The 26,216-nt window shown below is 39.2% G+C and overlaps 5 protein-coding genes and 1 pseudogene across 6 annotated transcripts; all 6 read right to left on the bottom strand.

Moving 5' to 3' along the window:
• Positions 1 to 1,856: 1,856 nt before the first annotated feature.
• Positions 1,857 to 11,639, bottom strand: LOC130547728 (macrophage mannose receptor 1-like; annotated as a pseudogene).
• Positions 3,621 to 7,411, bottom strand: LOC130547733 (uncharacterized). 2 transcript variants are annotated; one of them, XM_057323979.1, is made up of 4 exons: positions 6,217 to 7,411; positions 5,894 to 6,061; positions 5,597 to 5,692; positions 3,621 to 4,766 (listed from the first exon to the last, which is right to left on the bottom strand). In XM_057323979.1, exons 1-4 carry the CDS (start codon positions 6,598 to 6,600, stop codon positions 4,452 to 4,454), a joined length of 963 nt encoding a protein of 320 aa, XP_057179962.1. In that variant the 5' UTR covers positions 6,601 to 7,411; the 3' UTR covers positions 3,621 to 4,451. The 2 variants fall into 2 exon arrangements, with proteins under 2 accessions (XP_057179962.1, XP_057179963.1); XM_057323980.1 differs by having other exon boundaries at positions 6,191 to 7,409.
• A 4,558-nt stretch (positions 11,640 to 16,197) lies between the features above and the next one.
• Positions 16,198 to 17,965, bottom strand: LOC130547743 (histone H2B-like). The gene is made up of 2 exons (XM_057323990.1): positions 17,403 to 17,965; positions 16,198 to 17,286 (listed from the first exon to the last, which is right to left on the bottom strand). Exons 1-2 carry the CDS (start codon positions 17,771 to 17,773, stop codon positions 17,256 to 17,258), a joined length of 402 nt encoding a protein of 133 aa, XP_057179973.1. The 5' UTR covers positions 17,774 to 17,965; the 3' UTR covers positions 16,198 to 17,255.
• A 167-nt stretch (positions 17,966 to 18,132) lies between these two features.
• Positions 18,133 to 19,233, bottom strand: LOC130547746 (histone H4). The gene has a single exon (XM_057323993.1). The coding sequence runs from the start codon at positions 18,737 to 18,739 to the stop codon at positions 18,428 to 18,430; it is 312 nt and encodes a 103-aa protein (XP_057179976.1). The 5' UTR covers positions 18,740 to 19,233; the 3' UTR covers positions 18,133 to 18,427.
• Positions 19,234 to 19,344: 111 nt separating this feature from the next.
• On the bottom strand, positions 19,345 to 20,225 carry LOC130547741 (histone H3-like). Its single transcript, XM_057323987.1, has one exon. It carries the CDS (start codon positions 19,892 to 19,894, stop codon positions 19,484 to 19,486), a length of 411 nt encoding a protein of 136 aa, XP_057179970.1. The 5' UTR covers positions 19,895 to 20,225; the 3' UTR covers positions 19,345 to 19,483.
• Positions 20,226 to 20,318: 93 nt separating this feature from the next.
• On the bottom strand, positions 20,319 to 20,862 carry LOC130547745 (histone H2A-like). Its single transcript, XM_057323992.1, has one exon. The coding sequence runs from the start codon at positions 20,784 to 20,786 to the stop codon at positions 20,400 to 20,402; it is 387 nt and encodes a 128-aa protein (XP_057179975.1). The 5' UTR covers positions 20,787 to 20,862; the 3' UTR covers positions 20,319 to 20,399.
• Positions 20,863 to 26,216: the final 5,354 nt, after the last annotated feature.

Here is a 26,216-nt window from a genome sequence, read left to right as displayed (position 1 = left end):
ACGAGGCATAGTTTAAAAAGTGCATATTGCCGAACACAAAAGCAACATAAGATTAAATGAAAAATAACTCATTGCTGTTCAAATAAATGCTTTAAAACATAACTTGTCGACTCTTCAATAATTAAGTGAAGATATCCAGAAGGGGTGGTGATGTCGATACATTTTACTACAGAGGGAAGTGTTTTATATATACACATTAAACACCCTTTCTCCAAAAGGTCTTAATCTTGAATTTGATTTAAAACCTTTCTTTGACCTCACTGTAAAAAAAGATTCTGTGTCATAGTAGATTTCATGAAATTAATTGAGTAAACTTGACTTAATACAATTGTGTTCTTGTTTTTTTAACCAAAATCTAACTTAAAATGATAGAAATATCTTGGAATTCTAAATGCACAAATAATTGAGTGAATTCAACTTAATTTTATCATGTTCAACCCACTTAAAATTGGATAAAGGATCTTTATTTAATTATTTTGTGGTGGAACTACATGCATTATTTAAGTTAATTTCCCTAACTGAGCACTGAATTTAGAGTTCCCAGCATGCTCTGCATGCGACAGCATTAGGAGAGTCATTTTTGTGAAAAAGTGCTATTTTATGTGCTTTAGAATACAATGAAAGACTTGATAGTGTTTATTGTTCAGTTGTCTTTGAGATTTAGAAGATATTCTGTTTGTATTTCTGAGTTTCGTGGTTACCATCGTTCAGAAGAGTGGCGCTTGTGCTCAGGTTGTGGAAGAGCTCGAGCTGTTTGTTTTTTCACTCAGTGAACAGTAATGCTGCTCATGTCAGTACTGAGTCAACTCTCAGCTTACTTGTGCAGCATATATGTTATAAACAATAATAAATGTTAAACTGAAGTTAAAAAAGATCAAGAAGTTATCGCCAATGCTCAACATAGTATTTCTTCTTGATTTTTTTAAAGTTTATCATGTGATGTGCTTAAATATTTTAGGTAATTTTACTTGATTTATTCGTGGAATATTGCGTTAAAAATATGCTTTAAAGTACTTAAAAAATTTTGTGTAATACTGTTACCTTAATTTTTTTAAGTAAATAGCTGTGTCATTTTTTACAGTGCTGTTTTGTATGTTTTTGGTTGATTATGCTTTGTGCTGTAATGTAGTAACTTGTTTTTGGTCTGATGATTGGATCATTGGTTGTTTAGTTCAGGTGTGATGGGTTATTGCGTTTTCTTCTGAACATGTTGTTTGTATGACGAAGACCTTTTTGGTCCAAATGTTGTGTTCATTTTAATCAATCATTTTGGGAGCAGCAATGGCAGTGTGCCGATTCTAGTTTTTTTCATATAGTATTTTGACTGATCGTGTTCAGTAACATACCGCGACACAGTTTCATGAGGCTTTAGAACACAGCGCTGAAATCAGAAACCTTCAGCTTTTATCAGAACGACATACCTCACCAGCACGAGCGTGCATCACGTCACGTGACTTAAACACCGACTTGAACCCGTGAATACAGCACATTTATACAATCCGCATCGTGCCAGTACACCTTTATTTCCTAAAGTGTGTTAAATGTACATCTGAATTATTTCTTCTCTAGGTTTGCTACATTTGTCCAGTTAGCAACCGGTTATTCATGATGCTTGTGAAGCAGAGTCACACAAATGAGTGTTTGATCAACTGGCTTGTTGAAAAGATGTGTGCTGTGACTTTTCTAAGTGATCCAGGGTGTTGAACGGCAGACGTAAAAGCAAACATCCTATAGACCTACAATGGAGAACCTCTTTAAATGACAAATATGGAAACTGACACACACATACGCTCTGTTCTCTCTCTTGTCCTCTATTTGTCAGCTGAAATAAAACATCAGGATAGAAAATACTGTCTGTAGATTCAACTTTATTTGAACTGATGTACATACACGCAGGATAAAATCAATATATATTTCATTTCACTTACAGAATATTGTGTGTCAGAGTTAAAGAATCAGATTCAAGCAGAAAAGATGAGAAGTGCTGAAATGACACAATGTGCTGAACGAGTTAAACAAACACACACCAATATCATCTGCTATTGAACTCTAAACATCCACAAATAAATGTCATTTAACTCTGAATATTTACACAAGAAACAATACAGAAGTCTCAAAATGCATTTATATGTCCTATCATTCAACAGTGAAAACTAAATTGTGTCAGAAATAACAATATTGTGTATGACAGATAGTAGCAGACACACATCAGTTCATGTTGAATCTTTTCTTCTGCAGATGAAGTTGAGTTTGTGAGATCGAGGAAGGCTGATCCACTTTTGATCTCCTTCAGACTGAACCGCTCCAGCTCTGTGTTCACCGCCGCAGTCATTCAGTTGAATCTGAACCCCCGGAGCCCAATTCTGATAGCAGACGACCTCTCCTCGTACCCAGATCCAGAGATTCATGAGACAGTAATAGTGTAACCCCAGCCACACCTCAGCAGACGAGGCCTGATGAAGAACTACAGTCACCATGAGCTGAATCTCCTGTGAATCCACTGAGACCAGATCCACATGATTCTCTCTGCAGTATCTTACAGCTTCAGTCCAGCTCAGATTCTTCTGGATCAATATCAGCTCATCTGAACACACAATCAACACAAACACTGTGACTGAACTGAGATCAGTTTCATCATGAAGAAACTTCTGACATCAAACACACACATAGACTTTTATTAACTCACCTTCATGACACACAAAGCACCGATAGTAATGGCAAGCTGCATCATTCCATTGACCCTGAGCACTCATTGTGATATCTGTACATTGTGGATCAGAACCACCAGCATTAGGTTCACCAGCGTTCCAGTATCTGAAGGCGGAGTCAGTGTTATCTGACCACTCCCACGAGTCACTGAACAGACCAATCCAGACAGATCTCTGAGGATCATTAATGATGTTGTGGATCAGTTGATTGTCAGTCTGGTTCCTCACCTTGATCAGATCAGTATGATGCTGTCTGCAGAAACTCTGAGCGTCTCTCCATGTTTTACTAGAAGTATCAATGATGTATGCTTTACTGCTGTCTGTTGAAGAAAATAAAGATTCAAGTCTCATGATTTTCATTCATTCTTACTACACTCACAGTTTAGATGTCAATCTTCAGAAACTCTTTTCTTTTAAAAGTTGATTTAATGCAGTATGTGTTTGATTCTCTCTTGACATCTGTGTGGATTTCTCTCAGTCAATCAGTTTACAGCAATGAGTTCATCACACACCATTAGTTTAACACATCCAGAGTGAAATTGTAGTCATGATCATGTTTTGTGAAGTGAAGGTTTGCTGTCACTCACCATTGTAGCAGATGAACTGTGACGCCACATTACAGTCCTGCTGACGCCATGTTCCATTTCTCATAACAGCACAATTATTTGTGTGATCTGATGGTTCAGTTTCCCAGTTCAGATATTTCACAGGACCACCAGAGACCACTTCCATTGATAAACACCTGTTCTCTTCAGTCCAATCCAGACATACTTCTGTCTGTTATTCACAGTGTTCTTCATCAGTTGTTTCATGTCATTGATGTTGTGGACTGTGGCCAGATCTGTGTAGTTCTCTCTGCAGTATCTCTGAGCTTCAGTCCAGGTCTTATTCATGTTTATATAGTGATAGCGGCGCTGAATGCCTTCAGATAATGAACAGAGAGCTGAAAGAGAGAGTTTGTATTCAAACACACAGAATCGATTCACATAAAACAAACACTGTAAACCCAAATTAGTAAGCAGAACTCAAAAAATTAACTTGAAACCTTGAAAAGTCATGAACTTAAAAACAATTTATTTTAGAGATTAAATATTTTGATTATGTGCTACTTAAACATTTTGATTACAGTTAAATTAAAAGTTCTTATTAGGTCTACTCAATAATTTTCAGTTACAGTGACTTAAAAATATCCTTGCCCATTATCATGGCATTAAGTTAACATTACTTAAAAAAAATAAGTACACAAAGAAGCACTTTTAAGTTGCGTGAACTCAATATGTATTAGTTTCTTTGTCAATTTTTTTAATTACACATTACTCAAAAACGTTGACAAATATTTTGAGTACAAACAACTTCAACAGTTTGAATTACATTGTGTTACACTGAATTCTTGCCCTTTCCCATTTAAAACTACATTGTCAATTTAAAAAGACAAACATAATAAAAACAATTCAGTGGTGCACTAGGCTAAAACCTATTAACTATGTCATAAACCTGCATAACAGCATGAACCATTTAAAACTATTACATGTACCGTTACAAAGTACTACCCAGCTTAACAACTCAACAACTAGAGCTGTATTAATACCAAATAACATTTATAAATACGAAGGCACATAGTGCAGATTGTGGAGAAATACCCACACATTAGCGCAGAAACCTTTTAAGGCATTATTTTCACAGAAATAACCTACATTGAACTACATAGGAACTGCCAGGCATTAAACTTTTTCAGATACATTTCTACATACGCATCAAGTCATTTTTGAGACTCTGTAACTTGGGTGACAGTTTACCACCTTCAAGACCAAGTAAAATGTTTTGAGTGAATTCAAAAGTGTTGGTCAGTCCCCTGGGATAGCTGAGGTGTAGTGCATAGATCAGTCCAAACATTACCAGGAAGGCATCAGCAAATCTGGAGAGGTTGACCACAATCTCGCTTTCAATGACAACAGAGATTTTCACAGGCTGGAAGTGAACTGGACTTCTGTCATTATCTGTGACGACTGTAAGGAGGACCACTGCAACATCTAAAAGCAGTGGCTCATCAGATGTGTCCTGCAAAATAAAACAGATGTTAATGCAAAAACTAGTTACACATGGCTACAAATACTGAAGGTAAAACAAATATTGGTAACACTTTACAATAAGGTGCTATTAGTTAACATTAGTAAATGCATTAGCTAACATTAGCTAACAATGAACAATTTCGTTTTTCAGCATTTATTAATCCTTGTCAATGTTAGTTCACGTCAATACAGCTATTCATGTTAGTTCATGGGGCATTAACTAATGTTAACAGTGACAACGTTTGATTTTAATAATGTATTTATAAATGCTGAAATTAACATGTAGTAATATTAATAAATGCTGTCGAAGTATTGTTCGTTGTTAGTTAATGTTAGCTAATGCATTAAATAATTGTTAACAAATAGCACCTTATTGTAAAGTGTTACCAAAATATTGATTATTTTTGACAAATACCAGCATATAGCTAGTCATGACATAGATTTAACAAACAATATTGCTGCAGACCAACAGACAGAAAGTTTTGTGATTTTGAGAGTTGTGTGAACAAACTACACATGAGGATGTGAAAAACATAATATCAGTGTTCTACAGGAGCCAGCCAAGCTACCAGTACACCAACGTTGCAAGAGATAATATGCTCAAAAACCTATAAAGAAAAACACCTCGTCTTGTTTAAAGCAATCTAGTACTAAGGTTAATTTATAGTGAAGTCAAAGAAAACAAATAAAATCTCTTCAAATTGCACAAACTATATGGTTGGAGAGTCTGAACAAGGGTAAGTGTGCAAGTAAGCATGACTGTATTTATATTAACAGTTTACTTAATATGGTAAGTGTACATGTTTCAAAAAGACTCACTGTGCAGGTCCTGAAGAACCCAGAGACGTCCTCATGTAGATACACAGGAAGGGCATGAAGAACAGTGGTACGCTTGGTGTGTACGTCATGAAGCTCCTATAACGAGGAAACAGAACTGTATATAACTGAACTGTAAATGTTAAACAATAAAATTATATACATAAACAACTTTAATGCGATCAGACAAACACCAAAAACAAAGTGGACAAATTGTAGCTTTCAAAGCTCATTTGAATCATTAAACTTTCCTCTTTCAATTAAGAATTAGACCCGTAAAATGTATAACAATATTTTTACCTGTTCATCACAGATTCTTAGGATTTCAGCCAGAGCATCTGATGTCTTCCCGGTTTTGGCTGCCTTCTGTCTGAACAGGGTCATCAGTCTAGGAATATGTCTGTCAAGCTCAGAGTACAATGTGTTGGGCAGGTTCTGGTTTGTAATTCGTTGGAACTCTGCATATACCTACATTTTAAAACAAAGACAGACAGACAACACAGTCATATTAATTTTGTGAATCTGGTAAATCTACTACCCTCCCATAAAGCACAAAACAGCCCCTGAATGTGGTATAGGTTATCAGGAAAGGAATACCAGGAACAAGTGCCACTACACATAACCTCAGACTCCATTTTGAGTGCAGGCCAGAGTTCCATGAGCTCTTTCACTGGTGGGCACGTGTTCACTATGGTCTGTCGCCGCAGGCTAAATGTTTTCTGCATCATCTTTCTTACAAGCGCCAAGTTCTTCTCAGCTTTCTTCACTTCATCAACGATCTTCTGCCTTAAATGTTCAAGAGTAGAGGGATTCTCTCCCTGGGGAAAGTTGGGCAGAAAGTTTACTTCTGCTCGTTTGGGTCTTTTAATATTTGAATGTAATATAAAGACGTATAATCTTAAACTTAGAATTTTAATTAAAGCAAAAATATATTCAGTTATACAATGCTGGAACCTCAATTCTTTTGGTTGGTGGTGTCCTTCTTCTGATGTTTGATTGCATAACATCTATGATCAATTTCTAGATTTCATAAAATGCCACAAAATCTGTGGCCCCCCTGGATCCATCTTGGGGTCCCCAATTTGAGAACCACTGCCTTAAAGAACTGACATTTTGGCTAATTCCGTCACACGGCGCATGCGCTTTGTAACCATGTGCTTATTTACAGACGAACAGTTCGTGCTTCTATATCCAATCAGTCGATTACATTGACGGGTTTTGGAAACACTGTTTTGTACTCTTTTACTCACAACGTGGCCGCCGTACGGTGAACTAAATGAGCGGCTTCTCCCTCCCGCTCAAATCACAGACGCCGCGACCCGGGAAAGCGAGACATCGCGCTCGCGAGGCCGTACTGACGACAGTTTCCCACTAAATGAAAGCAACGATTTATCAAAAAACGACCGCCACGGCAAAATGACTATAGCGGAAACACTGTTTTACATGTTATTTACATTTTGTCCACATCAGACAAAATTGGCAACGACTTTTTTTATCGCGCGTCACGCGTTGACGTAACAATTTCAGCGATGGATGGCTGAGATGACAAAAAACGCCAAATGTCTTTAAATACACCAAATGTACAACGTCTTGCGGTGTAGTTACACCTATTTGAAAAATGATATGCGCTTCATTGTTTTTAATAGGCCAATTTCATTGACTCGTCCTCAGTTATTCCTTAGGACACATCTATGACTTGTGATTGTAAATATACGTAACGGATGAACGCTGTTTAAAGTTTTGTTGGATTAAACAGCTGCAACTGTTCATTAGATAAAACACATTAACACTTACCGTGACTGTGAGACCAATGATGCTGATAACTGCCGACAGCTTGAAGCTCAGATCCTCACTGCGGTCAATCACTGTAAACCCAAATTAGTAAGCAGAACTCAAAAAATTAACTTGAAACCTTGAAAAGTCATGAACTTAAAAACAATTTATTTTAGAGATTAAATATTTTGATTATGTGCTACTTAAACATTTTGATTACAGTTAAATTAAAAGTTCTTATTAGGTCTACTCAATAATTTTCAGTTACAGTGACTTAAAAATATCCTTGCCCATTATCATGGCATTAAGTTAACATTACTTAAAAAAAATAAGTACACAAAGAAGCACTTTTAAGTTGCGTGAACTCAATATGTATTAGTTTCTTTGTCAATTTTTTTAATTACACATTACTCAAAAACGTTGACAAATATTTTGAGTACAAACAACTTCAACAGTTTGAATTACATTGTGTTACACTGAATTCTTGCCCTTTCCCATTTAACACTGCATTGTCAATTTAAAAAGACAAACATAAAAAACAATTCAGTGGTGCACTAGGCTAAAACCTATTAACTATGTCATGAACCTGCATAACAGCATGAACCATTTAAAACTATTACATGTACCGTTACAAAGTACTACCCAGCTTAACATCTCAACAACTAGAGCTGTATTAATACCAAATAACATTTATAAATACAAAGGCACATTGTGCAGATTGTGGAGAAATACCCACACATTAGCGCAGAAACCTTTTAAGGCATTATTTTCACAGAAATAACCTACATTGAACTACATAGGAACTGCCAGGCATTAAACTTTTTCAGATACATTTCTACATACGCATCAAGTCATTTTTGAGACTCTGTAACTTGGGTGACAGTTTACCACCTTCAAGACCAAGTAAAATTTTTTGAGTGAATTCAAAAGTGTTGGTCAGTCCCCTGGGATAGCTGAGGTGTAGTGCATAGATCAGTCCAAACATTACCAGGAAGGCATCAGCAAATCTGGAGAGGTTGACCACAATCTCGCTTTCAATGACAACAGAGATTTTCACAGGCTGGAAGTGAACTGGACTTCTGTCATTATCTGTGACGACTGTAAGGAGGACCACTGCAACATCTAAAAGCAGTGGCTCATCAGATGTGTCCTGCAAAATAAAACAGATGTTAATGCAAAAACTAGTTACACATGGCTACAAATACTGAAGGTAAAACAAATATTGGTAACACTTTACAATAAGGTGCTATTAGTTAACATTAGTAAATGCATTAGCTAACATTAGCTAACAATGAACAATTTCGTTTTTCAGCATTTATTAATCCTTGTCAATGTTAGTTTCATGATCGTGTTTTGTGAAGTGAAGGTTTGCTGTCACTCACCATTGTAGCAGATGAACTGTGACGCCACATCACAGTCCTGCTGACGCCATGCTCCATTTCTCATAACAGCACAATTATTTGTGTGATCTGATGGTTCAGTTTCCCAGTTCAGATATTTCACAGGACCACCCAGAGACCACTTCCATTGATAAACACCTGTTCTCTTCAGTCCAATCCAGACATACCACTGACTGTTATTCACAGTGTTCTTCAGCTCGTTCATGTCATTGATGTTGTGGACTGTGGCCAGATCTGTGTAGTTCTCTCTGCAGTATCTCTGAGCTTCAGTCCAGGTCTTCATCATGTTTATATAGTGATAGCGGCGCTGAATGCCTTCAGATAATGAACAGAGAGCTGAAAGAGAGAGTTTTTATTCAAACACACAGAATCTATTCACATAAAACAAAGATAAAACCAGAAACACAAACTCACCGATGACAAGAAGACTGAAATATAGAGTCTGAGCCATTTCTGAGGAAGAAACACAATAAAAACATTAAATGTAAAAAATCACATTTTGGTAAGCACAATAAATATAAATAATAAATGAATTTTCAAAATGTTACTTGTTTAAACTATAATTAAATATGTATCAACTAAATGTGATATGAAAGGTTGTTACATGTCTGTCATGTTTTGTAAACGTCTCTAAATGTTAAAACTATCACAATGTTTATAAAACAGAGTCCTATCAGAAGGATAACATTAATAGGAACGAGAATGTAAAGAGTTCTTACTTTTCATGTCTTGTGTGTTTCTCTGGTGAATCTGCTGCTGTTTCTCTCTCTCTGTGTGTTTATATGTCATTATATCAGATCTGATCTTCAGCCCCTCCCATCATTTGGGTATTTCTCTAGAAAGACTCATTTTCATATTTCATTTCCTCCTCTATTGTGTTTCACTTCAGAAAGTCTTATTTCCATATTTCAGGTGTCAGTTTTCTTTTGGGCATATTGTGTATCAGCAGCAATGTTCAGAGTTTCTGCAGTGATCTAGACATTTAACTTTAATAACATCAATAAAAATGCACATTTAAATAAAGAATCTAAAGTTTGGCACAAACTACTGGTAAAATATAAACAGATAAGTTTAATTTGCACATTTTTCTTTTAAGGTTTAAACGTGTTACAATAAATTATTTGTTTACTTTTACTACAATGACGTATAAAACCATTGACTCTCTAAAACAACATGTTGTCCTTGTTTCATCACACTATTCATCTATCGCAGTGTAAACAGCTGGTTGATATTGTAGCAAGAGTTCATGCTGTTGTTTACATACTGACCAAACCGTGACGTACACTGTAAAAAATAAATGTATTTTTACAGGGAAAATGCAATATAACGGTCATGTTGCGATGCATCTCACTGAGGACTCCCAGAATGCATTGTGTAGTGGACAAATGTGCTACTAGTTTGTCACCATTCTAGATGTCAGTATCTGTCTGATTAAACAAATTGTTCACTTAACAGTAACTAATATACAACTTTGCGTGTAACGCATGCAAATGTACACATACCATTTTAAGCATGATGATGTCTTCTAATTCCAACTTGTTCCAGCTGCTATAAATTAAATTATAAGCACATACTTCAACATAAGAGCTCAACTAAAGGAAACACTAAACACTATAGGTGACTTCTCATTGTTCAGGGTTTATTTCAGTGATTGTGTTTGTTAACAGCAGGTGTTCATCATTCATGAGATTATGAAGTGATGAATGATTCCTTAACTCAACCTGATCTAACTTATTAACTTGTTCATGTGTTATTTAAGGAGACATCCAATACATCTCTTGTGGGAAGGCACGTGGACTGGAGTGATCTAAGACACGTCTAATGAAAGTCTAAGGAACAAATTTTTGCTTGATGGGAGTTTTGTTTCATGATGTTACCCAGCATGCATTGCAGCATGAAGCTTTCTTTTGTTGATTGTCACCATTGTTTAGATTCATACACCGATTCTTCATGTCTAACTGATTCAGAACTGTAACACTGTTGTGAAAATCTTTTATTCTGTTAATTGTCAATAACAATCTCTTCAAACTGTATCATAGATCTGCATTCACACATTAATAACAGAACACTCAACATTACCTTAAAGAAGTGCATAGTGATTAAATAACTATCATTTTCTGATCCCACTGGATCATAATTCTCTTTGCCACAACATATGTGTTTTAACACACATGGACAGTTAAAGAAAACTTAACATTAAACTCAAGAGTCAAGAGCCCAACTAAAGCAAACACTGATCACAATAATGCTGATTTGTTCTTCTACATGTTAATTTCACGTTGAGTTTACATGTTTCACTCATGTTCTCTCTATATGTTAATGTCATGTTGAGTTTACATGTTTCACTCATGTTCTCGCTATATGTTAATTTCACGTTGAGTTTACATGTTTCACTCATGTTCTCTGTATGTTAATGTCACGTTGAGTTTACATGTTTCACTCATGTTCTCAATATATGTTAATTTCATGTTGAGTTTACATGTTTCACTCATGTTCTCTATATATGTTAATTTCACGTTGAGTTTACATGTTTCACTCTTGTTCTCTCTATATGTTAATTTCACGTTGAGTTTACATGTTTCACTCATGTTCTCTCTATATGTTAATTTCATGTTGAGTTTACATGTTTCACTCATGTTCTCTCTATATGTTAATTTCACGTTGAGTTTACATGTTTCACTCATGTTCTCTGTATGTTAATGTCACGTTGAGTTTACATGTTTCACTCATGTTCTCTATATATGTTAATTTCATGTTGAGTTTACATGTTTCACTCATGTTCTCTCTACATGTTAATTTCATGTTGAGTTTACATGTTTCACTCATGTTATCGCTATATGTTAATTTCATGTTGAGTTTACTTGATTCATTTTTGTTCTTGCTACATGTTAATTCCATGTTAAGAAAACATGACTCAAACATGTGGAACCAATGTCCATGATTGAATCATGTTAAACCAATGAGTCATTTTTTGAGTGTGCACAGGACTTTAATGGGGTCATTTTCAGAGTTTGTCTGTCCCTGGTCACCTGACCACACTTGACTTTCATTGTATGGAATACAGCATTAACAACCTGCAAAATATCTCCTAAAAAGGTGATGAGGAAGTCTACACACACATGAATAACAAGAGATAACATCAAATGTCAGGCCTGATATTTGCATTGATGTTGTTGTTGTGTAATGTTTTCAAACTGAACATTCACACATTCAGCTTTGTTTCTCATTCACATGAGTTTGCCTGAAACTCACGGCTAACAAAAGTGTCTTTGCAGGATAGTCACGAGATTATTGTATCCAAAGGCGCTTTAAATGAAATGAGACTGGGGATCAGCTCTTGAGGTACTGGCCTTTTTTGGCCGGCCAGTGGAACCTCTTACCATGTTGAGTCCAAATCTACTGTTCACCAACTCATCAATCGAACGGCACCATCCTAAGTACACTGTCAGAAAAACATGTGGCAGATTTGTTGTATTTTGTGTACGACGTGTCCTTTTAACAACATCTCCTTCCCCAAAGAATTTTCTCTAGTAGCTGTTCTTCTGTCGGGACGAAATTTCGTGCCCACAGAAGCAGTCGAATGTACAGGCATTTGTCGATGCTCAAAATATTGAGCTGGTAAGTCGTCGACACCCAAATCGTATTCCGAAACATCCGCTCGTTCAATGTATTCATCTGAAATACGGTCTGATTCCAGAGCCGGTATCAGATGTTTGCGCTTGACTTTACATTTCGTGTTTCTCTTTTGCCGGTTCATCGTTATATCTGTAACATTATGAACATCATAAAAATCAGAAGGTTCATGCTGGACCTCTGAGACTGAACAAGGAGGAACCCAGCTGTTAGCTTTTCAACAAAATCCCTGTTTTCGGGAGGGTCTTTTCGTGTTGCGTATTCGTGTAAATATCTAAGTGTGTCCATGTCATGAGGGTATACCTCGTACCCTTGGCTCTCTTCGTCTGTGAGTTGTTGGACGTTGCACGGAAACGTGCCTTGGGTTTCTTCCTACCAGACTTTTCTTGTGGATGGTAGTACATTATTTCATCTTCGTAGTAGAAATCTATGTGCTGGTATTGTTCACTGTTCGCTGTTGCACGGAAACGACATTAACAAAATAAGAGATTTTGCAGATGTATGACCTACAGTAACTAGCTGGCAACAGTGTTGCCAATATATTACTGTAAAAATAGCAGGTAAGGGCTGTGCCTTGCTGCCATGCGCTCTCTCTCTCTCTCTCTCTCTCTCTCTCTCTCTCTCTCTCTCTCTCTCTCTCTCTCTCTAACTTTCTGCACCTGAATGAAGGAAAAACACAAATTGTCCTGTTTGGGCCTACTGAAAAAAAAACAGATCTGAGCACTGTTGACCTGGGTTCTCTCACGCCAAATTGTTCATATGTTGCAAACAAACGAACACTGCAGTCAGCTCCAGCTTACCACCTCCGAAGACTAGTGAAAGTTAAACCCTGGTTTGAGATAGTAATTCATGCTTTTATTTCCTCACGGCTTGACTACTGCAATTCGCTGTATCATGGGCTGCCTGTTTCATCTATTCATAGACTTCAATTGGTCCAAAATGCGGCTGCCCGCTTGCTCACGGGCAGTAGGGAAAGGGACCACATTACGCCTATTCTACGTTCACTGCACTGGTTATCGTTTCAATATCATATTGAATTCAAAATCGTGTTGGTTGTGCTTTATAAATCTAATAAACTTGAAACATGTATGTATTGTTTGCGTTTATGCTATCGCCATTATGTTCACTTATGATACTTTCTGTACTCACTGCCAGGGATGGGCATGTATTTCAAAATCAAAATACTTAACCCTTAAAATGCACAGGGCCCATGGGTGGGTTAACACTTAATATTTGTTTTAATTTAGTTAAAACTCACCATCATGGTGATCAGTGTTTCCTCGAGTTGGGCTCTCGACTCTAGATGTTTAAATGTTGGATTTCTTTTAGCTTTCTGTAACTGCTTTCAAAGAATATTTGTTTTGCCAATGCAAATGATAATCCACTGGAACACTGCAGGTAATTCTCATGTATTGTGTTTGTTTATCTATCAAATTAAGGATGTGTGTGTGTGTGTTTTCCGCTTGCGTCATACGTGTGTGTGTGTGTGTTGTGCATGCACCCTGATAGCCAGAGGTGTATAGCACTTGAGTATTTTACTCAGGGGTGCCCAAAACTTAAGTCCTCGAGGCCGGTGTCCTCCAGAGTTTCTCTTCAACCCTAATCAAACAAATCAAAAACACCTGCATGTAGCTTCCCTGATAGCAAGAGAGCAGATGAAAACAACTGAATCAATGTTAAAAACTGTTGATTCATCAATGTTTTGTTGTCAGCCACCATTATTGTGATCAGTGTTTGCATTAGTTGGGTTCTTGACTCTCGTGGTTTAATGTCAAGTTTTCATTGTCCGCTGTAACAGAGCTGAAATATGTTTGTTGAGGCAATGAGACACGAGATCCATTAGAATCAGCTGAAGGTGCTTGTTGATGTAAGGTTATATATATAGCTCATGAGAGTGATGTTTTATTACTGTTTTAAGTTTCTGTGACACGTCTATGTGATTAAAGCAGTGGTGAGGTGTCAGACTTTTATTAATTTACAGGAAAATATTCCTTACATTTGTTTTGTTGCTGACTCAATTAGACACGAGGAATCGGTGTATGAAGCTCAGCAATGGTGACAATCAACAAAATAAAACTTCATGCTCCAATGCATGCTGGGTAACATTTTAGTACAACACTCATTCATGACTCCCAGCATGCATTGCAGTTGATCTGTTTATCTGAATTAATTGGGGATTGTCACCATTGTTGAGATTTGTATGAAGAGTGTTGATGTCTAAGCGTGTCACTTGTTTCCTAAAGATCTGACGCACGTCACTGATCTGATCACTGATCTGAAGAGCAGAAGGGGAGGAGAGGGGGGTAGCTGGAGGTGTTGATGACTGTGTAGAGAGGTGGTCAGTGTGGGGTGTGAGACGGGGGGTTTTAAATCTACAGTAAATCTCATTCAGGTCATCAGCAAGCTGTTGATTTGTCTCAGTGCTGGGGGATGGTGTCTTTTAGTTTGTAATGTGTTTCAGGCCTTTCCACACCGGGACAGGGTCGTTTGCTGAAAACTGTTTTTCCAGCTTTTTAGTGTAGCTCTTTGCAGCAAAACCAGTGAAGTTGTCATGAAGTTGCTCATCAAGTTGAGATATCACCTTATCAAAATGCCACGTGTTTGAGCAAGTGTTGTCAATTTATCAGTGGTATCTCTCTTTAACCCTTTAAAACCGACGCCCTTTAAAAGCTCCCACGCTCCCGTTTGCGTGTCTCTGTTCAAGAGCCAATTAAAACGGAATCCAAATGGGTAGCAGAATAATTATTTTTGCATACAAAATGACAGACGTTACACTTTCAGATCAAGCCTATACAACACGATCCTGTTGCGTTGTTTTCGCCCTTGTTTTCGAGTCTGCACAAATTGCGTAAAAATCTATAACAAAAAACTGTAAAAATGCATCGCACGTCTTTGCGCACATGTTCTATAGATCTAAGGTTACTAGTGGTTGCGTGGTTACCTTTTCCTACGACTCCTATGTCGTAATCACGTTCTGTGCACTATGACCCTAAAGTTTGTCGCATGTGGTGACATCACAAGCCGCGACATTGGATCTCCGTTTGCGGTATGCTTTACGTTCTACTCGTCGTTGTGTCTCTTTATCATTACAGTCCGTTGCTTGATCATTTCTTTCACACATGCACATTTACAAACGCACGTGCAAACACACACACTTGGATGCTTAACGTTATGACTGCACGGAAAAATAAGTATACGAGGTTTTGGAGCTACTACTCGCGTCCGACGAAGATGAACTTTCCGGTTTCAATCAATTTCCATTCATGTGCGAGGCCTGCCAAGTGCCCCTCTGTGTTATTATGGACAGGAACTGCCACAAGTCTCATCACAGCTATGCTGTGTATATGTAGCGGTGTCTTTCAGTATGTTTAGGTATGTTTTGGGTTTTTTATGTTTTATTTATTTATTTATCTTTTTGACCCCACAAATTCAAATGCACTCCATTTATGTGTGAAACATGTCAAGAGCCCCTCTGCGTTATTCTGGTCAGGAACTGTCACAAGTGTCATCCCAACCTTTTTGCATCTATAGTTCTGATAAAGTACAGATATTGGGTAATTTATTATTTTACATGGTCTGTTTTAGCCGTTCAATCAACATTGCTCTCAAAAGCAGTATTTTATCTGTTTTACTTCACAACGCACTGTTTACAAAAATTATTATATCTCACAAACTATTTTATGTAAACAGTCCAAATAAATTGTATGTGATTTTGAAGTGTTTGGTGCAAGTTTTTACATTCACAAGTTTGAGGTTGATATTTGTAATAAATCTGTATTTAGTCAAATATATTGGGGAAAAAAACAATTTTCCTTTTTTGTGGGGGGTTAATTGCACTTTTGACCTGTTTACCTAGTTACTATGGATCAATTACAGACATAGCCTACAAATTGGGGGTGTAAGGATTGTATTGATGCATGGCATGTGAAAATACTCAAAAGCATAACAGCACAGCATGTAAAAATACTAAAATGTACTCTAGCGGAATTGTTCAATGGCAGGTCATAAAGGGTTAAAGACATCTTGAAGCCATCTTTAAATGAAATACATATTATCAAGGTTATTTGCCATCAGAAAAAATTATACATTGTATTTTCTAAAGACTTCTAATTGTGTTTTACTGTTGCTATATTTTGTAAATCACTGAAATGCATTATTACAGAATGTATAATAACATTTTAATAACTTTGTCACTTAAAGTAAATCCTTATGAAAATCAACCATGGTTTTACCATAGTGTAACTATGACATAGTTAAACCATAGCTATTTGTTCTAAGGGAAAACCAACAAATGTTAACATATTTGACATTCAATTTTTACAAGAAATCTCCCATGCCCACTTCATATGAAATCGTCCTACTGTCACATTTCCACTTCATAGATCTATAGAATAAGAGTCAGTTCTACACACCACCATGTTGGGTTTCGTATGAAGAGCAAACACAAGAGCACGTGAAGATCGATCTTGCTCATAAACAATATAAGATGGACATTCATGTATGTGATGGTAAAACACCCTCATACACTACAAGACTTTTAAATCTGAACAGATTTTCTCTGAACTAGACATCACACACTTGCAGACTTTTTGAACGTTTCAGAAAGAAACACACTAACTGATAAAATCTGCAAACTGGGACAGACTTTCTGCAACAAGTCCAGAATGAAGATCTGAGCAAAAGTCTTGTGTATTTCAGCCTTAAAACAGGTGAAGACCGCACTCTGCTGGTTTATAGCCGTTACAATACCGCCACCTTCTGCGAAAACCGTGTAACAAACACTCCAGTCAGACCCTTTCATTATAGATTTACTTTACCACCTCACGCTCTTCATGATCAAACGGTTGGTTGCAGTTTTAAACGCCGTATGTCGCGTCGCAACTTAACCTGTAACAATAATAATAAAAAAACACAAGCTTGTAAACATGAGAATCTCTTTAACAGAAAAAGTGGGTGACTCTTAAAAGAGCCTTTGGGTGCGGCGGATGAAAGCGGCTCTTTACTTTGAGCTGGTGTACTTGGTGACGGCTTTGGTGCCCTCGGACACGGCGTGTTTGGCGAGCTCACCGGGCAGCAGCAGACGCACGGCGGTCTGGATCTCTCTCGACGTGATGGTGGAGCGCTTGTTGTAGTGCGCGAGACGAGACGACTCGCCGGCGATGCGCTCGAAGATGTCGTTGACGAAAGAGTTCATGATGCCCATCGCCTTGGAAGAGATGCCGGTGTCGGGGTGGACCTGCTTGAGGACTTTGTACACGTAGATGGCGTAACTCTCCTTCCTGGACTTTCTGCGCTTCTTTCCTCCCTTAACGGCGGTCTTGGTGACGGCCTTCTTAGAGCCCTTCTTGGGCGCGGGCTTGGCTGGTTCAGGCATGATGATGCTTAGTTGAAGTCAAGAAGAAAAGTACCAGCAAGCCACCGCGCAGGGGTATTTATTCACTCCAGCATGCAAATGTGTGCGACACGGGCGCGTGCTCTGATTGCGTGTCTTCGTCGGCCAAACCCATAAAATTGTGTCTATTGGTCCGCTCATAGTTTGACGGGTCGGAAAGAGAGCCAATGAAAGCGTTTCCCGCCCACAGCCTGCTGTTTGAAGGTGACCCTCCCACAAGCGATCGGTTCCCTTTTTTTCCACTTCCCGCTCTTTTCCGAATTTGATAAAAAAAAACATTTCTTTATGAACTCTACACGAGGAAATAAGTGCGTAATCGTGTCATCACAGTCCCTCAAAGATTTCGTACAGAAAGCATTACATCAATTTTATGCGTTATTCACAATCTATTGCACGTGCTTACGTTTATAAAACAAGTTAGGCGATCATGTTTCTTCTTTTTCGAGCCCCAGAAGTGAGCAGCAAAACAGGCTACATCGAATCAATTTAAGTAGGAGTTCTCCGAAACACCACCGGGTTAATGAGCATTCCGTTCAATATGATATAACTTCTGAAATTCAACTCCTCGAGTGAGAAAGTGGGTGGCTCTTAGAAGAACCGTTGGGTTTCAAATGTTTAACTTCAGAATAAGAGCGTTTAACCTCCGAAGCCGTAGAGAGTGCGTCCCTGTCGCTTCAGCGCGTACACGACGTCCATGGCGGTGACGGTCTTTCTCTTGGCGTGCTCGGTGTAGGTGACGGCATCACGGATGACGTTCTCCAGAAACACCTTCAACACACCGCGAGTCTCCTCGTAGATGAGACCGGAGATGCGCTTGACACCACCGCGGCGAGCGAGACGACGGATGGCGGGCTTGGTGATGCCCTGGATGTTATCGCGCAAAACTTTGCGGTGCCGCTTCGCGCCTCCTTTCCCGAGTCCCTTTCCGCCTTTACCTCTTCCAGACATGACGCACGAGCTGTTAGAAGTACACCAACGGTGTGTAAAAGCACGCCAAAGCGGAGGACTTTTACATGTGCCTTACAGGACCTAGTAGAAACACACGCACGAGGGTTGTGCCAGCGGATGTCACGCGTGTTTTGTTCTGGCCTCTACTTTTCTGTTCTCCCAAAGGCCTCACCAGTTCGCTTTATATTGTAATTTACAAAAAACTCGTTAACATGTAAAAAACATTACTGGTATGCATCTTGAGACAAAACAATGGCGTTGATATATTTGGTGAGTTATTTTTCAGTTAAGGCTGATCAAACATTAATTTTAGTCTGGGACTAGCCTCTGATCCAGACGTTTGTTATTTGTGTTCGTTCATTTTAAGAAAAACAGACGGACACAAGCCGTCACATAAATTAGAAGGATTTACAGGTCATAAAGCGAATTTGATGTATTCCATTCTGTTTGTTCGGTCTCGCTCTATGTATACTGATGAATATATCCCCTGCTGCGTGTTTACAAAGGCAACATTTCGCTCATTTTACTTGGCGGAACGATTGAGTGTGACCCGTGACGTGAAATCACATTATTTGTAGCGTCTGAGGCTTCCTAGGTACAACACAGCTGTTAGTTACACACTGACATCATAACGGATTATTACTCGTCGTGCTGTGCCCTGAAACGCTGGAAATGTGTCGTTCAATAAATGTGGTGGCTCTTAAAAGAGCCGTTGGGTTGATGCCGATGCTGTAAACGCGGGACTTAAGCGCGTTCTCCGCGGATGCGGCGCGCCAGCTGAATGTCTTTGGGCATGATGGTTACCCTCTTGGCGTGGATGGCGCACAGGTTCGTATCCTCGAACAGACCGACCAGATAAGCCTCGCTGGACTCCTGCAGGGCCATGACGGCGGAGCTCTGGAAGCGCAGGTCGGTCTTGAAGTCCTGAGCGATCTCTCTCACCAGGCGCTGGAAAGGCAGTTTGCGGATGAGCAGCTCGGTGGACTTCTGGTAGCGGCGGATCTCTCTCAGCGCCACGGTGCCGGGCCTGTAACGATGGGGCTTCTTCACGCCGCCGGTGGCGGGAGCGCTCTTACGGGCGGCTTTGGTGGCGAGCTGCTTCCTCGGGGCTTTGCCACCGGTGGACTTGCGAGCGGTCTGCTTGGTTCTTGCCATCGCTGCGGTGTCTTCTGCGTCTTGAACGGAAAATGCCTACTTTCACAGATCCCCTGTTTTTAAAGGCTAGAACGCGCCGCACGTCGAGGGCGCGGAGTCACTCGATTGGCTGATGTGTGACGTCTGCTCGTGACAGAGAGCCAATGGCCGCGCGATACGCGTTCAAATGAAACTGGCGGGACATTGCGTGTCCTTTGTTCAGCTCTCACGCACGTGCACGAAATTCACATTGCAACGACATCACACATTTTTTGTAAACTCGTGCAATTTCCAGATTGGTTACTATACAAAAAGTATAATATTAATCTTAACGTTACATTGTATCTTTACACACAGGGCTCCATCTTAATGAATTTACTGTAACATTATTCTTTCTCGGGCTAAAAAACAAGTGCGTTTTTATATCATCTACAAATATAAAAAGAAAACTCGTCGCTCTCTCATTGATAATGTGGGTGGCTCTTAAAAGAGCCTTTGGGTTTACAGAAGACGAAGTCCCGTCCGTTTACTTGGACTTGGCGGGCTTCTCGGTCTTCTTGGGCAGCAGCACGGCCTGGATGTTGGGCAGCACGCCGCCCTGAGCGATGGTCACTCTGCCCAGAAGCTTGTTCAGCTCCTCGTCGTTGCGCACCGCCAGCTGCAGGTGACGGGGGATGATGCGAGTCTTCTTGTTGTCCCGAGCGGCGTTTCCGGCCAACTCGAGGATCTCGGCGGTCAGGTACTCGAGCACGGCGGCCAGATACACAGGGGCGCCGGCACCCACTCGCTCCGCATAGTTGCCTTTACGGAGGAGCCTGTGAACGCGGCCCACGGGGAACTGAAGTCCCGCTCTAGAGGAGCGAGTCTTGGCCTTAGCTCTCGCCTTACCGCCGGTTTTGCCTCTGCCGCTCATTTTCTTCTGCTGCGATCGTCTGCTTGATCTCTGAGAATGAAAGATGAATCTTAGGAGCTGCAGTTCTCAATCTTTAAACCCGTCTGTCACTCGACTATTGGTTGGAGTGGTTAAACTTTTAAACCAATCAGTCAACTTCCCTCCAAACGCAAAGCCCAACCCCCTCTTTCTTCCCGCCTCACAGATGCTGTGCGGCGCACAACCGTTTTGAAATAATGACGAAACTTAAAGTGACAGTTCACCCAAAATGAAAAATCTGCCGTCATTTACTTACCATCAGATTGTTCCAAAACTGTATACATTGCTTTGTTCTGCTAAACACAAAGGAGGCTATTTGGAAGAATGTCAGTATCCAAACAGATCTCATCCCCCATTAGCTGCCATAGTAGATAAAATAAATACTATGGGAGTCAATGGGGATGAGATGTGTTTGGTTACCAACATTCTTCCAAATATCTTCCTTCATGTTCAGCAGAACAAAGACATTTACAAAGGATGAACAACCTGTGGTTGAGTAAATGATGACAGACTTTTCATTGTTGGGTGAACTATCACTTTAAGTTATATTTCTCATTCAGGAAGTGATTTCCTGATTATCATTTAAAGTTTAATAAACTCTGTCGCATGTTAACACTTCTGCAATCTCGAGGCAGATCAAGAGATGAAGGAAGTGAAGTTTATTGAATAGGCTAATATTAGCTGTGTGCTTTGAAAGTTAAAATGTACAATATTAGTCATGATACATGCTTTTAGACATAATGATATGGGATGTAATGTCAGTCACTCCTCTCTTCAGTAAGTCACATTGGCTCCTGTAGTCGCTCATCAAACTCAAAGCTGCACCTCCGGATCTTCACTCGCTCACGCAGACTCACTGGATGTACCCGCCACACCCCTGCGCTCTGCACATCAACCACCTCTTGTAGTGCCTTCACAAACAGGTCAAAAATCGAAAGGATAAAAGTGTCTGCTAAAAAACTGTTGAATACTACAAAGGCAACAATGGACTATGTTGTGACTAAACAATCTAAGCAATAAAACAAAACCTGTTATATATAAGCTGTTTTAAACATCTTCAATATAGTCGTTTTTTGCATAAAATTAGCAGAAATTGATGTGATCGCGCCACGGCTTGAGGTTTCACTAAGATGCTTTTCAAACAACACTAAAGGAGTTCCTATCTGAGCTCTTATTGGTTGCTCTTTTTCATTATTTAGTCAGTTACCCATTTCAAAAACGTTTTTATATATAAAGAAATATTAGTTTATTATGAAGAAGTGTATATTTGCACAATTTCTGTCTATGATGATGATGATATCTTTATTTCAGACTCATATACAATAAAAGAAGAACAGCAAACAGCATGAATAACAAGAAGAAGATCATTAACATCTAATGTCCATATAAGCACTTTCTCCAGTGCCTCTAAAGTGGAGCGAGGTGAACCTAACAGTGCTCTTCTCTAACATCACAATCATTTCAGTTTTACAGGCCTCAAGTCGCTTAAACATTTATACACAACATTTCTGATAACAGCAGTTAACACGGGCATCTGATTCTGAACAAAAAGCTGGCTGGCACTTGTCCACCGAGGGACTTTTAATAATGCATCATTACATGCAACATGCAGCTTGTTAAATGTTGCTGTACTGTAACTGCACCACAAGAGGGCGGTATAAAGTGGAGGGCAATAAGCTTAAAACAACGCTATTGTGACATCATCAGTACACGTGCTAAATGTACCAATGAGCATGTTAGCTTGTGCATATCATTTACAAAACTGTCTCTGAATGTCGTCATCATCACAAAGGTCACTTCTAATGACATGACCAAGATATTTGACCTTCTTCAGCACAGAGAACTCCTGACCAGCCAGATAAAAAGAGGGAAACACGGCCTTACGAGCCTCCTTTGTCCTCACCAACATGACAACACTCTTTTTGATGTTAAACTTTAAATCAAATGTCAAATGCTCTGCTGTGATCTGATCTAGGCCACAAGATTTATTCATAAGTAATTTTCCTATAGCGGAGGTTACTTCCTCAGCCTTAATAACCTCATTATTAAAAGACACATTCCCAATAATTAAATCCTCACTTTTAACACCGTTGAGGTCACTGTGATGCCTTCTCCAAAGATCTGCAATATTTTCAGATCCAGTAAACCCTTCAACACTGGAGGCCAGAGGGATTCATAACTTTAACTTCCTTCCAGAAATCTTGTATATCATTTTGTAATCAGTTTTGAGCCAAAGAGTTAGCTCTTAAAGTATGTTCGCTCCTTTTTATGAAGCGAACAGCATATTTAAACTGTGTGACAGCGTGTTTCTTTACGTCGCATGTATGGCCATTCCTTGCTTTCCCAGTTTTTAAAGGCTTCTGCTGCTTGCTGATGGAGTTTACTCACATGCTCATTCCATCCTGGTCTAACACTGTATCCTTTACATCTCTCGTTACAAAATGATTCGCTTGCATTGTTTAGTACCATCACAATTTCATCATACATGTTACACAAAACATCATTATGGTTTGAGTTGTCACGATTAACATGATCACAGGAAAACACATCATATGGAATATGAATATTCCCCAGAGACTTGTCAGTCATGTTATAATAATGATGCGAATCACAATCTGTGAGTTTATCCCACTCAACTCTCCCATCAGGTATAATTGCCCTTTTTGGTTATCTCAGGTCATTTGTCTATATTTAGCGTCACAGAAATGGGCCTGTGATCTGCTGCAGCTGTTCCACACCAGATTTCCACATTCACTGTACTTTCATGGGCATCAGCAGAGCATATACAGTGATCCAGCCATGCAGTTGTGTTCCAGGCCTCACTGACACATGTGTAGCTGTCCGTTGGCAACAGATCCAGACTTGACAGAATGAAACTATTATCCTGACAAAACCTAATCAAGTGCTGGCCAAAGAAAGATTTCACATCAGAAACATCTGCACTCCCATTACATAGATACAAGTGCGTTCACTCTCTTCAATAAAAGAGCTAAAAGCAAGCCTTTGAATAAATTCATCCTTGTTACCAGGACATCCATAGGGCATATAAACCTTTAAGATAATAAAAACATTATTGTCACTTTAATTCCTATACACCAATCAACATTCAGCCCAATCACTGTGATTACAGCATCATATGTCACATGATGGCCACTCCCCCAGATGTTCTGCCATGCACAAACCACAAACTCAACTCTCCCACCCGTGAAAGGCACTTTAACAGAGTTAAGTTTGTCTAGATCTTGTTTCGGGAGGACACCTAAAATGTCTGTGTTCTCAAACAGTTTGTCAACAAAAAAGCCGTCGAGCCTCATCCGCCGCAGTTTGTCCCAAACGCAGACCACGAGTGTTATATGACACGACTCTCATTATATGACAGTTTCATCTACTGGGTAATGTGGCCCTCAAGCGCGTTCGCCTTCAGTATCACCCTTTGATTCACACACTTCATAGAAGCGCCGCACAAACGCACCTTCAGGCCACACGTCCGGGTCATACATCTCCCTCGCGTCATCACCCTCCGCCGTATCTTTAAATGAACTATACCCTGATAGCACACATACATCTGGTTTACGTCTATTTGACGTCTGCATTTACATCTGCAAGACATCTACAATACATCGTTTGCTCATCTGCAATACGTCTCGGAGATGTCTGCTGTCAGACGTCATATAGACATCTAGAAGATGTCTGTAAGATGTTTATGATTTAGAATGGATGTACAACAGCTCTTTCTAAGATGTTTAGCAGATGTTTTTAAGCAGCAGATCTCCAGATCTTTAGCAGACTTATTACAGACGTTCAGACGTCTCCGAGACGTATTGCAGATGAGCAAACTATGTATTGCAGATGTCTTGCAGATGTAAATGCAGACGTCAAATAGACGTAAGCCAGATGGATTGTGCTATCTGGGTATCGACTTTGCACAGTGTCTATCTTCATGCACATATGCCAAAGACATCAAGTCAGGACAGATTCACAGTTTCTCATGTTTGTGACAGACAGACTCATCAGTTACAGTTAAAAGAACTTGTGTTCAATATGTCTGCAAACAAAACCAGAATGAACAAATGATAAAACACTAAATAAAAGTAATAAGAATTACTGCTTCAACGTTTCGATCATTAAGGACCCAAAGCCTCGTCTGACAGCAGCAGACTCACTTGTCTGTACAAAATAGTAAAAAACAATAACAATACAAATAAGAAATAAATAAATACAACACAAACAGTCTCAGTGAGAGTTTCAGCATCTCTAGACAACACACACGCACACGCACACACACACGCACACGCACGCACGCACACACACGCGCACACATACAAACACACACACACACACACACACATTCGATCTATCAATTGTTTAATGTCAATACTGGACGCAGAGATTTAGTTTCCCAGATAGCACAATCCATCTGGTTTACGTCTATTTGACGTCTGCATTTACATCTGCAAGACATCTGCAATACATAGTTTGCTCATCTGCAATACGTCTCGGAGACGTCTGAACGTCTGTAATACATCTGCTAAAGATCTGGAGATCTGCTGCTTAAAAACATCAGCTAAACATCTTAGAAAGAGCTGTTGTACATCCATTCTAAATCATAAACATCTTACAGACATCTTCTAGATGTCTATATGACGTCTGACAGCAGACATCTCCGAGACGTATTGCAGATGAGCAAACGATGTATTGTAGATGTCTTGCAGATGTAAATGCAGACGTCAAATAGACGTAAACCAGATGGATTGTGCTATCAGGGATTTAAACCATATTTATTCTCCGTTTTATCGTTTCGTCAGTCTGAATACAACAAATGTACACATCAATAAAACAAACAGCGTTGTGACATTCACACAAAGACCTCGAGAGTGTTCGTGTGTTTCAATCTGGTCAAAGCAACTTCTGTAAGCAACACTTTACAAGTCCCTGAATGACAATAATTAAGTCAAAACAAAGCGGTAAGTCAAAACTTTAACCATAGTCTGTGTTCCTCCCACTCATCTGTTATAAATGTTACTGCTTCCAAATGCATAGAGACTGTGTCTGTCCCCCGAATAATACTACAAAATAACAAAATAGCCAAATCTCAGAGAAAAAATCTAATCGTGATTAAACCTGAGGACAATGTAATAAACGACCAAAACAAACTCATAAAGTTCGGCCTACTAAATATTAGATCACTAAATTCAAAAGCAGTTATTGTAAATGAAATGATCACAGACAACATGCCTTACCGAAACATGGCTTAAACCAAATGATTATTTCGGTCTAAATGAGTCTACCCCACCATGCTACTGTTATATGCATGAGCCACGTCCGGTTGGTCGAGGTGGCGGTGTCGCAACAATCTTTAGAGACTTTTACTGTAACTCAGAGAACGGAGCATAAATTTAAATCATTTGAAGT

This window comes from Triplophysa rosa, linkage group LG24, assembly GCF_024868665.1.
Source record: "Triplophysa rosa linkage group LG24, Trosa_1v2, whole genome shotgun sequence".
Taxonomy (NCBI): domain Eukaryota; kingdom Metazoa; phylum Chordata; class Actinopteri; order Cypriniformes; family Nemacheilidae; genus Triplophysa; species Triplophysa rosa.
This window is presented reverse-complemented; position numbering and strand designations above follow the sequence as displayed.

What these genes read in the sequence shown, in the direction of transcription:
- LOC130547733 (XM_057323979.1), bottom strand. Translation starts at nt 6,600, where the DNA reads ATGTTATGCAATCAAACATCAGAAGAAGGACACCACCAACCAAAAGAA. An exon ending in CACTCAAAATGGAGTCTGAG is followed by an intron (nt 6,062 to 6,216) that starts GTTATGTGTAGT and finishes TTTAAAATGTAG; the next exon opens with GTATATGCAGAGTTCCAACG. An exon ending in TAAGAATCTGTGATGAACAG is followed by an intron (nt 5,693 to 5,893) that starts GTAAAAATATTG and finishes TCCTCGTTATAG; the next exon opens with GAGCTTCATGACGTACACAC.
- LOC130547746 (XM_057323993.1), bottom strand. Translation starts at nt 18,739, where the DNA reads ATGTCTGGAAGAGGTAAAGGCGGAAAGGGACTCGGGAAAGGAGGCGCG.
- LOC130547743 (XM_057323990.1), bottom strand. Translation starts at nt 17,773, where the DNA reads ATGCCTGAACCAGCCAAGCCCGCGCCCAAGAAGGGCTCTAAGAAGGCC. An exon ending in ACCAAGTACACCAGCTCAAA is followed by an intron (nt 17,287 to 17,402) that starts GTAAAGAGCCGC and finishes TTATTGTTACAG; the next exon opens with GTTAAGTTGCGACGCGACAT.
- LOC130547741 (XM_057323987.1), bottom strand. Translation starts at nt 19,894, where the DNA reads ATGGCAAGAACCAAGCAGACCGCTCGCAAGTCCACCGGTGGCAAAGCC.
- LOC130547745 (XM_057323992.1), bottom strand. Translation starts at nt 20,786, where the DNA reads ATGAGCGGCAGAGGCAAAACCGGCGGTAAGGCGAGAGCTAAGGCCAAG.